The 16,732-nt window shown below is 36.5% G+C and overlaps 3 protein-coding genes across 3 annotated transcripts; 2 read left to right on the top strand and 1 right to left on the bottom strand.

Moving 5' to 3' along the window:
* Positions 1-536: 536 nt before the first annotated feature.
* Positions 537-3,811, bottom strand: LOC103425257 (uncharacterized). Its single transcript, XM_029105705.2, has 3 exons — positions 3,442-3,811; positions 1,609-1,663; positions 537-1,121 (listed from the first exon to the last, which is right to left on the bottom strand). The coding sequence occupies exons 1-3, from the start codon at positions 3,655-3,657 to the stop codon at positions 802-804; spliced, it is 591 nt and encodes a 196-aa protein (XP_028961538.2). The 5' UTR covers positions 3,658-3,811; the 3' UTR covers positions 537-801.
* A 7,139-nt stretch (positions 3,812-10,950) lies between these two features.
* Positions 10,951-12,365, top strand: LOC103431698 (uncharacterized). Its single transcript, XM_008369877.4, has 2 exons — positions 10,951-11,205; positions 12,060-12,365. The coding sequence occupies exons 1-2, from the start codon at positions 11,092-11,094 to the stop codon at positions 12,180-12,182; spliced, it is 237 nt and encodes a 78-aa protein (XP_008368099.3). The 5' UTR covers positions 10,951-11,091; the 3' UTR covers positions 12,183-12,365.
* A 1,313-nt stretch (positions 12,366-13,678) lies between these two features.
* Positions 13,679-16,455, top strand: LOC103401948 (voltage-dependent chloride channel 1, chloroplastic). The gene is made up of 4 exons (XM_029105703.2): positions 13,679-14,505; positions 14,850-15,017; positions 15,237-15,443; positions 16,017-16,455. Exons 1-4 carry the CDS (start codon positions 13,756-13,758, stop codon positions 16,191-16,193), a joined length of 1,302 nt encoding a protein of 433 aa, XP_028961536.2. The 5' UTR covers positions 13,679-13,755; the 3' UTR covers positions 16,194-16,455.
* The last annotated feature ends 277 nt before the right edge of the window (positions 16,456-16,732 follow it).

Below are 16,732 nucleotides of genomic sequence, written 5' to 3'. Positions count from 1 at the left end.
ATGTTCAAGGGGAGCATATTGCTTTAGCCAACTTGGCTACACCCACGTATGTTGGGGCAACAAATGGCTTGAATTAGGGACATTTGTCAGATTTTGAATGAGACTGACTGTGTCTAGTTGCTTTGCTTGCTAAAGGGGTGATTCAATGGGCACTCGAGAATTGTCGTTGGGCACCCAAGAATGGTTTATGAACAACTAAGAATTTGTCTTCATAGTCGGGAGTCCACAGAATCACCCTTGTGCAAAAGCATATGTTTAGAGAGAGGAATATCCAAATTTTGGGGCTCATTGTTGATTGTTAATAGACTCTTCTGCAACTGGAGCTGCAATGGAAAGAAACATGGCAGCAGAAGGCTAACCTTGGTCTAGGTTTGCACCTGAGCCCGCATGCGTGCTTGACACCCTGCAACTGTTTTAAGTTGATGTCCTTGCAGATCACGTCTCTGATGGCAAGATAATAGTATCGTATCTCCAGCGAAGATACTTCTCAGACAGCCCGTCACCATCCATTTTTTTTCCAATTTCTTCCAAAGAAATTCATCGAAAATATCACATACTAAACCGATCGCAATGTTACAATATGTCCACTGATCCTTTTTGAAGAATCATGCTGAATAACCCATTCTAATGAAAACATTACATCCTTTTGAATTGATCAAACCATCCATCAAATCCCCCTTTCTTCTCTATGATGGGGACCACGGGGTTGGATTAAAAGTTTTTGCCAGCACCCAGTCAATATGCTAATGGTAGGATTACATAACTGTTTCTAGCTGCCTTTAACTCAAAATGACTCCTTTGTTATTCCATAGTCTGAACTGTTTCTTTGCTGCCATTAGCTCGAAATGACTCCTTTGTTATTCCGTAGTAGACTGGTTCTTCGCCTACAAAGGTAATGAAATTCCAGCCGAACGCAGACCCACCAACAATATATGTCCCTTGAGTCTGACCATCTTCAGCCCGCTGCTTTTCAGCGGATACACCTGTTGGAAACTTATTTTCTGATGGCTTTGCAAAAGCCCTTGTATCTTGGGGCTTTTCACCTGGCACATTCTTACTTCTTGTTGCCGGAACTGTTTCTGCCGTCATCTGTTTGCATAGTTCCATCAGAAGTTTAACGTCTGAAATTTGCAACAAAGCGATAATTAGCACATCTCATGATCATTAAGCAACATCTCATGCAATTGGCACCATCATACAAAGCCTTGAACTCTAAAGTGTCCAAAGGAATCCAAAAACTGGAGCAAAGGAAGATATGGTGCTCAAGAAACTAAGGACAAAACCATGCGTCAATATAAGAAGATGAGTGAGATAGATATCTGCTCGTAAAGAAAGCAAAAGGCCAACCGAACGCCACTAATAGTATTCTAGGATTAGGCTGCCACCAATAAAACTATCACAGACTGGGTTTCAAGGGTGAAACTCGATATAATCATTTACACAAAGATTAATAAACCAAGCACACGAATGAATGTCGGATGTCATCATAACCACCGCATTGATAAACCACTTATTTTAAGATTAACAAATCAGCTCAGCTTTAGCATACAACTCAAGGGATAACTATTTGTCTGTGAAAAGATGGAAACAAAATCTTAATGAGCTTACATTCTTGAATTTCTTCAGATGACTTGCACGTTCGAAAGTCAGGGGTCCCGAGGACCTTCAAGATGACAAAAAAAAGAAGTTACTCCATGCATACTTCATATAATGTAGCAAACAAACGAAGCAGTTCAAAACAGCAGGATTTAGAGAAATTGACTGAGAGTGATTACATTGACAACCTTGATAGACGAAATCTGCAAACCAAGTGATTACATTGGCATACAGATTACATAACGATATAGCATGCATTCAACACATTACACTTGGTCTGCAGCCTCAGATAATCGAACACTATCTGAAATGTAGCACATAAACACTCATTTTGACAGCTTCACTTAATACAAATTAGAAACACCTCAATTCACTTGAAAGCATAAATCACTTGCCTTCATTCTTCACCTTATCCCAAAAATGATTACTAATAGTTCAAATATTACAATTCTGCACCGAAAATATTAAACAACTCAATCATTAGATTCATTACTAACAGCCATTTCCATCAAAAACGTTATTTACACAATTTTTAAATGCAGAGCTACTAAGGGCACCTAAAATTAGGGGTGGAAAAAATTCCCAAAAATCCCTAACCAAACCAAAAAAATACCGATCCCAAACCGATTTTCCCAAAATTTTCGGTATGCTATCCCGAAAAAATACCGAAATTTCGGTATGGGAATCGGGATTGTCTTCCCAATATTTCGGTATTCCCATACCGAACCGAAATATATATTTTTAATTATTTTATATATATACACACACAGAGATAATAATATATATAAATCATGTTGGCACAATAATGAAAAAATCATGTTACTTTATTTTTCATCCCTGCAACATAAAGATATGAAGGATTATGATATGTGTTATGTGTCATTCTATTTCATTGATAGGAGTCACATTTCCTGGAAGTAACACAAACACCAGTGTTAAAGGTGTTGAAGAAAGTAGAGAACATAAACACCGGAAGTATAATGAGTATTCCACATAATCACAGAAAGGTATATAACTTCTGTAATAGGTTTGCCTTCTAGTGTATTCTTAAATGGTAAAACAACTCTGTTTTATAGGTTATAAACTTATAAATGCATCTCAGTACTAAAAAAGAAAATATCATATAAAACTTATCTGCGGTTGCACTGGTGGTTGTTTAAGAGTTTAATCTTGCCTACTGATATCGTTTGATCAATTCATGCATTATTCCTTCTACCTCCTCAACTTCATGTCAGGTAACTCATCGGGAGTATGAAGTTGAAACTAGTAATGGAAGAACAATCACGAAACGAAGGAAAACAAGAAGCACAGTAATGTTTAAAGTATGTACCTGATTATTTCAATGAAAATACAACTACTATGGGAATTGGGAATACAGAATCACCAAAAGTCCAAAAATATTTCGGACTTCCCGATTGTCCCAAAATACCGAAACCATTTCAGGATTCCTGAAAATTGGAATTCCCGAAATTTTGGTTTAGGATCGGTCTTGAAATTGGGAATACCAAAAATTTCGATTTGAGAATCGGGACTAAAGTTTTGGTTTGGTATCCCATACCAATCCATCCCTACCTAAAATGTAAGTACAAGGCAGCACAGTTACAAAGATTATACATTTATTTAATATTTTAAGAAAAATGAAGTCTTTAGAAATGTTAAAGACATGCAAATTATGAATCCAAACAAACCCAAAATCCACAATTCAATAAAAAGAAAACCCTCTGATAAAAAATAAAAAATAAAAAATAAAAACAATAAAAGGAAAACCCAAATCACAAAAATCTTCAAAATTTCAAGAAATTCTCATCAAAATGCAAATTTTGGAATATGGGTTTTCAACTGTACCTCGAGAAAATGAGGGCGGACCTCTTTGAGGACGGCGCGAATCTTGTAGAGGGTGGATGAGTTGGAGAAATGAGCATCGTTTTCAAGAGGTCTCTTCTTGGACTTGGGAGGAAGAGAAGACGGAGGAGCCTGTGGAGGGAGGACTTCGGCGGAGCTCGGAGGGATTGGGAGGATTTCGGTGGCTGTGGACTCGGCTGGCTTTGGTTCTTCCTCCATTGGTGTTGTTTGTCTGCGGAGTTCAGAGTACTGTTGGGTTTTAAGTTGCACACAACAGAGTGAGAGACGCTTATGGTGTGTTTGGCTGTCAGTGTAAGCTTATGCGCTTAAAGCAGAACTACATACAAGGTTTCAAGAACTCATATCCCACCGTTACATTACATTAGTATTGTGATTTTTGTACTTGTAACATAAAGATATATGTAAATTTGTATCTACGTAGCGTTATACTAATTAGCACACCAGCTATAGTGGTGTCATGTAAGTTATTTTTTGTTTTAAATTTTCAGAAACAATTGTGATAAACAGCAAACCAAATGGTATTTTCTCATATTTTACTAAGATCAACTTGTTGCAGTCAATTGTAATCCGAAAAGGGTAAGGAATTAACTTTCTCTACTACTATAAATAAAGGCACAATGGGGTGGAATAACACATACCCACAATTACACATCTCTCTGGCCATAATTGTTCAATAAATTATGCCTACAACATGTTATCAGCATGCTCTTGATGCTGCGCTAACAAAAGTTTGATATTCAATTAGGGGAGTATTACGTTTTAATCATTCTTTTTATGATTAATTAATTATTTTATTGAATTGATCTACATGCTATTGATTCAATTATTTTTTTTGTGTTGAACGTGATACAACGCATTGGAGATGCAATTCCAGCTTTCCGATAAGGATCTTTTACAAATTCAAAGGCTTTTATTTGTTTTCTGCCAATCAGGTACGCTTAAAATAAAGGAAGATATTTGAAACGACCATGAAGTATGAAAACATTTCCCATGATGCATGAACCCCCTACGTTTATATTTTCCTTAGGATATATATATATTGTATTATTGTATACGTTTATATAATTGTCAATATATATACATTTGTTTCATGCATTGCGCAATTATATTTGCCATGTGAAAAATGTGAGTCAAAAGTATAAAATCAAATTAGAAGCAAATTAGGGTTTCTTAAACCCCAACAAAATCGGGAAAAAAAAAACAAAAGGGAAATCGGGCTCTGTTCCTAGACCCTGTTGATAAGCTCATATTTATATATTTTTTACATAAAATTCACTTGTCTTTTCTTAGTTAGTTCCTTATATTTTTGAGCTATTTACTATGTTTTTGTGTTTTGTGTGATTTATCAAGCAAAGAAAAGAAAAGTAGCACAAGTGAGATATTAAGTAACAAATTCGTCAAAACTGCATGTTCAGATTAGCTGACTTTGGAAGCATGTTACGAACAGCTCAGAATGAATAAGAGAATGAGCCTTATATGCTTGGAAAGCTACGGATGTCTATTTCTGGAGCAATTTACGGATTGTTAATATCATTTTTCTAGAAGAAGTTATGGACATTTTAACACTGAAAGGTTCAGAAAAGGGCTAAGCAGATTTGGCTAATAAAATGAGAAAGTAAAGGCACTTGTTTTGTGTTTTGCTTTGTCATCAACACTCAACAACAAATGGGGTTATGATTGCACTCATTTGGCTTTGGAGCAAGTGGAAATGCACAGCTAGAAAGAGAAGGCATGGCACATGCAAAAGAGAAACATGGACAGCTACACACATGCAAACTACACAGGTTTGAGGGCATACACACACTCCACATGGACAACACACACACAACAAGAAAGGCACGACATGGAGGACTTGGCATGGGTAGAAAATGGGTGGATTGTTGGCTGAAATAATGAAGAACATGTGTGTGCAAATGCAAAGGAAAAACACACACACATGGACAAAGGAAACACACACACATGGGCAAAGGAAACACACACATATGGGCAGAAAATGGGTTGATTTGTGGCTGAAATGATGAAGAACATGTGTGTAAATGTAAAGGAGAAACATGGCAGAAAATGTGTTTGTTTTGTGGCTGAAATAATGGAGGTCATGTGTGTGCAAATGTAAAGGGAAACATGGACATCATACACCCATACAAACTGCATATGCAAGGAATTGAAGTGGTCCTCTCCTTAGCCTATAAATACATCCACCATTCCCCTTCCTAAGGAAATTCTTGATCCATAAAAAAAAAAAGCTTCATTCACAAACACAAGTCCCTTGCCGTGAGCTCCATTCCATTTCATCCATACATTCAAACACATCTCCATACACTTCCATTTTCCATGCAGAGAAGAGAGGAATGACCAGAACCTTCAGAACCCAAAAAAAATAAAAAGGTGAGCGAAAGTGCCGAAGTGAAAGGGGGAAAGGAAAGAAATAATAGAAAATGAGGGAGGTACATCCCACGTGAAGAAGGAAGAAAGGTAGTAGAGAAATGATGGGTACGGCAGTATATCAAGATTAGGGTAGATTTAAAAACTAAAATATGAGTTTTACTCGAAAGTTGGAGTAGATCTAAAGAAGAAAGCAAAGCCACGATGTAAGTATGCTGTGCAAATATTATTATTATGGGCATAGTCTGAAATATCGATAATATCGACGAAATATCGAGGATGTTTTGGTTTTTTCGAATCACGGATATTTCGGAACATATCCATATAAAGGAAGGAAAAAAAAAGGAAAAAGAAGAAAAAAAGGGATTATGGGCATAGTCTGAAATATCGATAATATCGACGAAATATCGAGGATGTTTTGGTTTTTTCGAATCACGGATATTTCGGAACATATCCATATAAAGGAAGGAAAAAAAAAGGAAAAAGAAGAAAAAAAGGGAGGAAAAAAAACACAAAGGGGATTGAACCCCTCCCATTTTATTCCTCCAGCACCTTAACCACGATATATCACTTATGCTTTAGTGGTAATATGCTAAAATATTTATATTTATATGAGTGACATGTTAACAATTACATGCAAAAGTATTTCGGGGATTTATCATTTGATGAATACTCTTCACAATAAACTTACTCTACACATAGAGATGATGAAGATAGTGAAAAATTTGAACCTCATAGGAACTTTATGTGGTACTAAATCACTCATGTATCTTACCATGCAATGTATAAAGTGTAAAATATTGTAGTAAATCATTATATATAAATGATTATGGTGTGTTTAATCTTTTTTTCATTAATTACTACATATTTTCTACACTCACAGTGTTTGTCAGCTTGCTATATAATCAACTTAAATCAGTTAAATCCATCATGTAAGACATTTACTTCTAATTTTTTTTTGATAAACTAATAGATAATTGACTAAATAAACATTCTCCAAAGTTTTAATAAAAATTTCCAAGTTTTTCTTACAATTTCCATGGTTTTTATTCAATTTTTATCGATATCAATAATATCCCGATATTTCCATTGAAATTTCCATGTTTTTAGACTACCGATATTTCCGATATCATCTATATTTTATACCATGATTACGCCCTTCCATTTCATTTCCTCCTTTTTCCAGTTCCCTATTTTCCGTCTCTTTAAAATCATAATCTTAAGAAGAAAAAAAAAAGAGCTCAATAACAATTCATGATTTTGCAACCAATTTACTTCAGAAGAGCTCAACACCAATTAATACAATTTGGTTGCTAATATGAGCAATTGATAGGTTGATGAAATGTGGAGTTTCCTCAAAATTCAAGCCAACTAGTATCAGTGTGGGGGAGTAGGCAAAATCTCACACTGGATTAGCCATAATAATGTGGTTTAAATTCCTCATTAGCGATAATCGAACCTAAAACTTCTCATTTACAAGTGAAGAGGAATACCACTAAACCATAACATTAAGGCTTTTTAACCAAAATGGTTCCTGAGATTTGCATAACTCCTCACTTTGGTCCCTAAGATTTGAAATCAATAGAATTGGTCATTGAGTTTGTTCACCATCAATCATTTTGGTCATTCCTTGAAAAATCTCCATTAAATTACAAATAGAATGACCAAAATATCCTTAATTTTTGTCAAATCATTTTAGCCTACTGTTTATTAAATTGAGGGCATATTTGTCATTTTGATCATTATTTAACATAATTTTGCACGGAATGACCAAAATGATTGATGGTAGGCAATCTCAAGAACCATTTATATTAGTTTCAAATCTCAGGGGCCAAAGTGATATATTATGCAAATCTCATGAACTTTTTGGCTAAAAAGCCTAATATTAAGGGCTGGTTTGGTATTGATGTGCTTTGAAAAAAAGCTGCTGTGAGAATAAGCGGCTGTGCTGTGAGAATAAGCGGCTGTGAAATAAATCAGCAGAGTGTTTGGTAAACTTTTTTGTAAAAGTGCTTTTGAAAAAAAAAACAGTCTGATAGTGGGTCTTTTCATTAAAGGAGTATTGTAGCTCTGTGTGCTTTGAAAAAAAGCCAGTTTTCCAAAGCTGCAAATAGCAGCTTCAGCTTTTTCCTTTGATTTTAGATTATTCTCACAGCAGCTTCCAAAATAAGCCCTTTTTTTTGTTTACCAAACACCTAAAATCCTCACAGCTTTTTTTCATGGATGCTTTTTTTTTAAGTACCTCACTCCCAAACCACCCCTAAGTGGTCCAAGTATATCACTTTTAAACACACTTAACAACTTTTAATCGTGACTGTGCTGAGCATAGTGTACTCTCGTCATTTTGTCCTTATTAAACACATTTTAAAAAATTTGAGAACTAATAACTTGGAATGAAAATACATTAAGGATCAAAGTAAGGCAACCCAGAAAGGGGGATTTTCTTTAAATCCTTGACTAATATTTTTTAGCACAAAATCTAATAGGAAAAATGATCATTGCTAGATCCTTTTTCTAGGGATCCTGCAATTGTGTCTGTTCATCATACATCGTGCAGTTAATTTTCGTTAGGTACTATTTATATTTATATTTATATTTTAAATTTTAAATGATTTCTTACTGTACGATGTATGATGAATGGACACGATTGCAAGATCACTAGGATCCCTAGGAAAAGGATCCTCGCAGGCAGGATCCTTTTCCTGGTTTGAGGAGGCACTTGATACAATTATTGATTTTTGTAGTAAAACTACGTAATATTTTAGTGAAAGAAAGTCCTTTTTCTTTGATTGAAATTTCTGACAAGATTTTATGTTTTGTTTCATAAATATTGGACTTTCGTTATACATATAAAACAATATTTGGTTACTCAAATATGAGTAGAAACTCCTATTCAAAATTTCTTAAAATTGTTCGTTGTCAATTTATAGAATTTCATGTTTGTAATCAGAACGTACATAGTATAAATCGTCCTATAAAGATCGTTTTTACAAAAAATCAATTAAAACTAAAATCATTTAGTCATCAAACTGTTTAAAAACAAATGAACGCCATTGGTTTTACGAACCGTCTATGTATTTGCTACAATAGATTGACTAAACGACCTTAGTTTTAATTTATTTTTTGCAGAGATGATCTTTACATTGTGATTCATAGTATGAACAGTTCTGATGATAAGCACAAAGCTCTGTGATTAAGCACTAAGAGTTTTGAGTAGGAGTTCCTACTTATTTTTAAGTAGCCAAACATTGTTCATAAGAGCAGGAACTCTTACTCAAAACTCTTCGTATTCGAATCACAGAGCTTTGTACTTATGATTAGAATCGTTTATATTATGAATCACTTTGTAAATATCATTTCTACAAAAAAATGAATTAAAACTAAGGTCGTTTAGTTCATCTATTGTAGCAAATCCATGGACTGTTTGTAATGCTCTTATCAATTCTGTTCATCTGTTTTATACAGTTCAATAACTAAACGATCTTAGTTTTACTTGATTTTTTTTTACAAAGATAATTTTTATGTAGTGATTTATAATATGAACAGTTCTGATCATATACACAAAGTTCTAGGAATCGACAACGAACACTTTTGAGCAAGGTCTAAAATATCGATGATATTGGAAATATCGGTAGTCCAAAAACACGAAAATTTCAATGAAAATATCGGGATATTATCGATATCAATAAAAATTGAATAAAAAACACGGAAATTGTAAGAAAAACTTGGAAAGTTTTATTGAAACTTTGCAGGATATTTATTTAGTCAATTATTTATTAGTTTATCACAAAAAATTGGAAGGAAATGCATTGCATAATGGATTTAACTGATTTAAGTTGATTATATAGCGAGCTGACAAACATTGTGAGTGTAGAAAATATGTAGTAATTAATGAAAGAAATTTAAACACACCATAATCATTTATATATAATGAATTAGTACAATATTTTACATTTTATACATTGTATGGTAAGATACATAAGTGACTTAGTACCACATAGAGTTCCTATCAATGTTTAAAATATCGATGATATCAGAAATATCGGTAGTCCAAAAATAAGGAAATTTTGATAAAAATATCGGGATAATATCGATATTTTAGACCTTACTTTTGAGTATGAACTCCTACTTATATTTTGAGTAGCCAAATATTGTTCTATGTTTAATATATAGGGGTGCGTTTGTTGCACCAGACTATCTCGGACTGGATTAGCTGCAAGGACTAAGCTGGACTGGCTTAGACTAGACTAAACTGGACTGAATTAGTGAAGCGTTTGGTTCAACGCCGGACTAAAAATCAAAATAATATCAAACTTTAATATTACATTATTTAATACATATTTATTCATATTTTAATACATACTTATTAATATTTTATTATTATGCAACATTTTTCATTTTCTTAAGTACTCTCCCTCTCCCTAGAAACTTGTCTGCATTTCTCCCTCTTTGACCCTGTCACATTCTCTTCGTTTCTCCATCTTTTTTTCTGCAAAATTTCATATCCTTCAAAACTATTTTTACTGCAAGACGCAAAATTTTCAAGGGATTTTTTTTATCACTGTCCTGATTTTGCAGTGCGAGATCGCCGTCTTGCAGCTGTAGTGCGAGACCGATTCATCTAAAACAACCCATCAATCCTCAGCGTCGCCTGAGTCTGAGTCCCCGCCGTCGATCGATTCCTCTGAAACAACCCATCAATCTGCAGCATCGCCTCCACAGAAGGGCGAGATCGATTTGATGACGTAATCATCGATCTTCTACTGCTGTTTCTGTTGATGTGTGAAGGATGAGATCCATAGGTCTGAAAGCAGAAAGGGCAAGATCGACGAAGCTCGGAGACGATTAGAGGGCCGAACGAAACTGGTCTTAGCAGTCCGGCTGTTTTTGGAGGGCCTCGCTAAGACCCTTTAGCGAAGACTTTAGTGAACGCGAGTCCCTCCTAGTCCCACTAATGCTAATCCCTGCTGCTAACAAACACAGAATTGGACTAGATGTTAGTCTAGTCCAATCCAGTGAGGGCTAAGGAGGGCAAACAAACACGCCCTAGATGTATATAAAGGAAATTAAGAAAAAAATAAATAAAAAGAAATAAAATAAAAAAAAACCCCATTTTGCTTCCAATTCCTTCTACTTTCTTCCCTTCTCAAAAATGAAAAATCCTCACTTTCTCTAAAACCAACTCTCAAAAGCCTCCATCTTTAAACCAATCTTTCCAGAGAATCCGAGAGAAAGCGAAGGCAAAAGGATATGAACTCAAAAACCGAAAGGCTGGTGAGGAGGACGACCATGGTGGCCACTGTCACTGCTGCCTATTTCCTCTTGACTGCTGATTACGGCTCCGAGCCCAACGCTCTCGACCCTGTAAGTTCCTTTTTCTTCCCGCAATTTCATCTTCTGTAATCAAACTTTGATATTGTTGCGAAAAGGGTAGGGAGAAAAGGAATAATTAGTCTTTGGGTTGCGATTTAACTTCTCAGATGTGTAATTTTAGTTCACAAATATGGGGGTCTTTCGATTTCGGGTTCGATTTACAGTTGCTTGTTGTAGAATGAATTGTGGGTTATGGAATTGGACTAATTGGGTTTTTTGTTTTTTGGCTCTGCGTCGATTTTGTTCGTATCTTTTTAGCAAAATGATAATGTGAGTGAGATTTTGGGTAGTTTTCTGCTTGTATAGTTACCACTCTTTAATTGCAAAATTTTTAGTATTTGATTGCTCAAGATACTCAGAGCGATTTTTCTGTCATTGAGATTTGATTGTTTAAGACGAAAATGGTATTGTAAAAAGCTGTAGAAAATGTGATTTAGGAATGGTATTGGACTCCTAAGCCGTGTAGATTATCGAGCACTTTCTTTTTTCTTCCTTGAATGTACGGAGGAGCATTTTTAGTCAGTTAGGAACGATTGGGGGTGGCAGGGAGATCAAAAAGAGGTTAAAGTTAAAAGTAACAGCCATAATATTTGATAAAGACCGTCAGTAACCCGTAAGCTTTCGGGGTTGCCAAACTGTTTTTTATAGGCATACAAACTTTACTATGTCTTGCACATCAATGAAGGCATTTGCGCATGGAACTGTTACCCAACCTCTAAAATACCATGCCTGCTAGACTTATGAATTGCTTAAAAGCCTTGTCATTCCGTCATTAGTAATTAGTGATTGTCATTGGCTGTATAATAACTGTTTTGAGGTCTAATTGCACCAATTTGTGATGGCAGATTAAGAAAGCTATACAGTCTGCAGAAGGTTCTGTTAAGGACTTCCTTTTCAGATCAAAGAGTCCACCTCAGGAAAGCAAAATCGAGAAGCTGGGCGCTACTGATGCAAAGGACCGTCCTTAGTTTAATGGGCAGTTGACTCTGTATAGAAAGATCGTCGGTCTGAGAATGATGTTACAGTTCTGTTAAGTTTCTATGGGGTGATATTTGGACCTTGTGTACCTTTTGCAGAAAGATAGTTTCATGTTTGGTTTTATGTATGACATTCTCCCTGCTGCTGATATAGAACCCAACTCAGTGCGGATATGATTATGATGTTCACTATATTACGTGTTATAAATCGTACAATCCCGGGTTGAAGGACCCAATTGTCCAACATCGGAGAAATAGATTATCGTGGAGTGGTTAAGAGCTCTTAGCACCATTTCCTTACGAGCTGGTTTTAGGTGCAAATTTTACCCACACTCCTAAGAATTGGTATCAGAGCCAGGTTTCACTGTGCAATTGGCCTCAAACTCCGCAGGAAGGGGCAAAAGGGCTACCTTAGGGAAAGCGCCAATAAAGTGGTGTAGCGAATCTTAGCTCCTTCCTTCAGCTGGCTCCGCCCTATCTATTCATCTCTTTTTTCAAATGGATATTTAGGGATCGAGGGCGTTGGGGGTACAAAAGCGAGTGGAATGTTAGGATCAGGATCCTCTCCTGAGCAGATGGAGAGGATCCTCCTAACCAGGCCTATCGGGCCGTTCATTTTTTATCCAACAACTATAATTATTATAATTTTTAGACGGACCCCCTGTTACTAGCCGTTGGATAAAAAATGAACGGCCCGATGAGTCTGGTCAGGAGGATCCTCTCCATCTGCTCAGGAGAGGATCCTGGTCCGGAATGTTAGGACTCAATTTGTCTCACCTCGGAACAATATGATATCTTGGAGTGATGGAAGAGTTCTTGGGCACCCTCCCATTACGTGCCGGTTTTTAGTGACGGATTTTAGCCTCTTAAGAGCTAGTTTGGTATTGCTGCATTTTTTAAAAGAACTATTATGCTGTGCTATAATAATAAATATCTGTAAAACAAAGTTGTAGAATGTTTGATGAACATTTTTTGTGAAAGTGTTTTTAACAAACAAAAAAAACAGTATAAATGTGTGGTAAACTTTTATATAAAATTCAAGTGAATATGTTAAGTGACTAAAAAAGATATGATATTTAATGTGATATAATAATTGCCAAAGAGAATAATGCAGGAGCAAATGTTGCTATTTTGTAAAATATGCGGGGCTATACTCGTCATTTGAAATTTTCATTAGATGGGGCATGTTCACTATGCTTTGAAAAAATAAAACAATTTTGTTAGAAGCATGGTAAACCTTGTTTCTGTTTTTCTATACTTTTTTGTTGTCATTGATAGTAGTTTTTTAAATAAGCACTTTTTTTTTTAATTTTACCAAACATATTTTCAAAATTTTTAATAAGCTAATTGCTGTCGCAATTTGATGGACGGTGCAGATTAGCCTGTCACCCTTCTTGAGTCCCACCAGCATCCCCCCTTCCTAACTAAAAGCATCAAATTTTTAGTCCAACTAAAATTTGAAAATGTGTAAAAACCTCCTTCACACATAACCGTTATTTAACTAACTCATCCACTCCCTCCCTCCCTCTCCAACTAAAACTCCCTCCCTCTGTGAAACCCTAACATGCTCCTTCCTTCTTCCCTCTCCCTCCAAACCCTAGCTCCTCCAAATGCTGACACAATCCAGAAACCCCATCAAACTCTCCCCCAAAATCTCACTCTCTTCCAACTTGTCCACCCCCAACACTTTCCCACATTACAATTTCCAAACCTTCCCTCCGGACCAAAAACCCTCAAGTTCAAGCTCCTCTGCTCACAATCCCCAACCCCAAACCCTTCACCGCCATCATCTTCCTCTCCGGTCCAAACCCTGATCTCAATACTGCGAATCATACCCGACTGGGCAGACCGCACGCAAGAGCGTGGAATGAGACAGCACAGAATACTTTATGACCATGAGAAATGGATGCATCACAGAAGCTCCTACCGCCATCTCCGGCACTTGTTCTCAAGCCTTTCGTCAAGAGTCATCTTGTCTTTGATACCGCCGGTGATTGCTTTTACTTTGGTAGCTGTGGTGATTGCTAGCTATAATACAGCAGTTGCGTTGGACTTGCTTCCGGGAATTTTCCCGTTGTTGAGGTCCTCATCTTTGCCATACCAGCTCACAGCGCCGGCATTGGCGCTGTTGCTGGTGTTCAGGACAGAGGCTTCGTATTCGAGGTTTGAAGAAGGGAGGAAGGCATGGACTGAGGTGATTGCAGGGGCTAATGATTTCGCGAGGCAGATCATTTCTAGTGTTGAGACTTCGGGTGATGCACAGCTCAAGAAGGCACTTTTGCAGTATATTGTGGCCTTCCCTGTTGCGCTGAAGGTTTGTGGCTTTCGGATTTGAAATGTAGTCTTGTTAGAAACTTTGCATGCCTTATTCTATTCTATTTGGTTGTATTATACTTTTAATAGGCTGCAAATTACTGAGAAAAAGATGAAAGCACACGAAATTGATCATTGAAAAGTAATCCCAATGTGAATGTGCAATCGGTAAAGAAATGCACGGTTAACTATAACACGAGCTAGAGCCTAACCTTTTGTTTCGTTGATTTTTCCAAGCTGAAGAAAAAACATGATTCTGTTTCTTGTTCTTTCTTTGAAGCTGTTCTTTGATCAGATTGATATTGGTACTGCAATTATTTGATAGAGGTTAACTTTTAAGTGCAGTGTCATGTCATTTATGGCTCAGATATTGGACGAGACCTCCAAAATTTGCTTGAAGTTGATGATCTGCTAGTAGTTTTGAACTCAAAACATCGACCCGGCTGCATTATTCAGTTCATCTCCTGGAGCCTCCAATTGCTCAAGTTGGAGGAATCGAGGAGAATTATGTTGGTAATCCCTTCCCTTTATTAATAAGGCAGTCTCAGATTACTATTTTACTTGATATGTTTTTTTTTTTTTTTTCTCATGATCCTTCTGGTGCATAAGTTCAATCAAAATTACTAGTGACATAGTTTCTTGAATAAATTTACAGTAAACAATTGGCAGGTGTAAATCAATATTATTACCGATGAAGAAACTTAATCAGTATCTTACCTTATCATTATGCAGCAATCAAAGATCTCTTGTTTCCATGAAGGAATTGGCATATGTGAACAGCTAATCGGTACTCCCATCCCTCTGTCTTATACGCGCTTGACCTCAAGGTTTCTAGTCCTCTGGCATCTCACTCTACCTATTATCCTATGGGATGATTGCCACTGGATTGTGGTTCCCGCTACTTTCATCAGTGCAGCTTCACTGTTCTGCATCGAACAAGTGTGTTCCTTTCTCTCCCTGCTATGTTATGTTCCCTTTTCAGTGCTGCATAGTTCATATTTCTTCCTTTAATATGATTAGAAAAGTCATTCTTCGTGTAAACAGAATGGGACCAATGGTGTCCGACAATGGTTTTGATGAGACTGTAACTGAGGTCTCAAACAGATTTCCTGTGACCTTAGTCTTTTAATCTTGTATTAGACCAATAGAAAGGCACATCCGGGATCGCACTTTCACTCTGAAACTATCAATCGTTACTTCATATATGTTTCATTCTGGAACACCAGCTTTTACTGCTGTAATACATGTCTAGGATGACGAGAATTGTTTGAAGCAAATTGTGGAATTCTAAAAGTAATATCTAGTCTTGTACTGTTTCATTCTCCAAAAAGGTTAATGAACTGGATTCTTGAATGCTGATGGCAGAATATTCGAAAGAATCGTATCTGCTACTGTGATATGAGTTGCCTCTGCCTGATCACTTGTATGGGTATACTACCCTAAACTTCCGACAGCATTTCCACCTGAAATGGAATACTAATGCCACTCGTGTTCATTTTCCAAATTCTGCAGGTGGGTGTTCTGATTGAGGAGCCATTTCCCATGCTTGCCCTTGACGACCTTTGCAACTCAGTTCGAAACAACGTACAGGAGGCCCTTGCAAGCGAAAAATTAATCCGCGCACGGCTTGCTGCAAAAGGAAGGATCCAGTCTGAGCAGCAGTTTCAAAATGGGCAGCCTAGGCCTTAAGTCTTAGATGGATCAGAAAGTCAGCTGCAATTATCTTCACAAACGTTATACAGGCACCGAAACATAACTCCGCGAGTCTGCAGACCTACGACTTTCTTGCACTGTACATCATCTATACGGTGATTGAGCCTTGAGGTAGAAATTTGTAAATATAGAAATTATGAGAACCAAGGAACCTTATTAGTTTTGTCATGTCTGTTCCAGCACAAGATTATGTTTCATATGTGTATATATATATATATCATCATGTCATACTTTAGCTCTTCTTCTTTTTTTAAAACATGACACAAAACCGAGTGCAATGGCGTTCTAGGATTCATATAGCCGACCACACTTAGTGAGATTATGTTTTGTTGTTGTTGTTGTATGTAGATAGTTGGCCTCCCAATCCACTATAAATGATGAAGGAAAGAAATAAGTTCTTTAACCTCGTTGCAAGTTTTGATAGATCACATCACATGAAGAAGACATACAGGCCTATTTCATTTTGTCCTCTAAACTTTCAATTTGGTTCTGAGCACCTGTAAATTTTCAATTTG

This window comes from Malus domestica, chromosome 07 (assembly GCF_042453785.1).
Source record: "Malus domestica chromosome 07, GDT2T_hap1".
NCBI classification, from domain to species: domain Eukaryota; kingdom Viridiplantae; phylum Streptophyta; class Magnoliopsida; order Rosales; family Rosaceae; genus Malus; species Malus domestica.
This window is presented reverse-complemented; position numbering and strand designations above follow the sequence as displayed.

Coding starts and splice junctions, on each gene's coding strand:
- LOC103425257 (XM_029105705.2), bottom strand. CDS start 3,657: ATGGAGGAAGAACCAAAGCCAGCCGAGTCCACAGCCACCGAAATCCTC. Junction 1,664..3,441: donor TCCGCCCTCATTTTCTCGAG/GTACAGTTGAAA, acceptor GTCATCTTGAAG/GTCCTCGGGACCCCTGACTT. Junction 1,122..1,608: donor ATCTGAAGAAATTCAAGAAT/GTAAGCTCATTA, acceptor TGCAAATTTCAG/ACGTTAAACTTCTGATGGAA.
- LOC103431698 (XM_008369877.4), top strand. CDS start 11,092: ATGAACTCAAAAACCGAAAGGCTGGTGAGGAGGACGACCATGGTGGCC. Junction 11,206..12,059: donor AGCCCAACGCTCTCGACCCT/GTAAGTTCCTTT, acceptor TTGTGATGGCAG/ATTAAGAAAGCTATACAGTC.
- LOC103401948 (XM_029105703.2), top strand. CDS start 13,756: ATGCTCCTTCCTTCTTCCCTCTCCCTCCAAACCCTAGCTCCTCCAAAT. Junction 14,506..14,849: donor CCTTCCCTGTTGCGCTGAAG/GTTTGTGGCTTT, acceptor TTTTAAGTGCAG/TGTCATGTCATTTATGGCTC. Junction 15,018..15,236: donor AATCGAGGAGAATTATGTTG/GTAATCCCTTCC, acceptor ATCATTATGCAG/CAATCAAAGATCTCTTGTTT.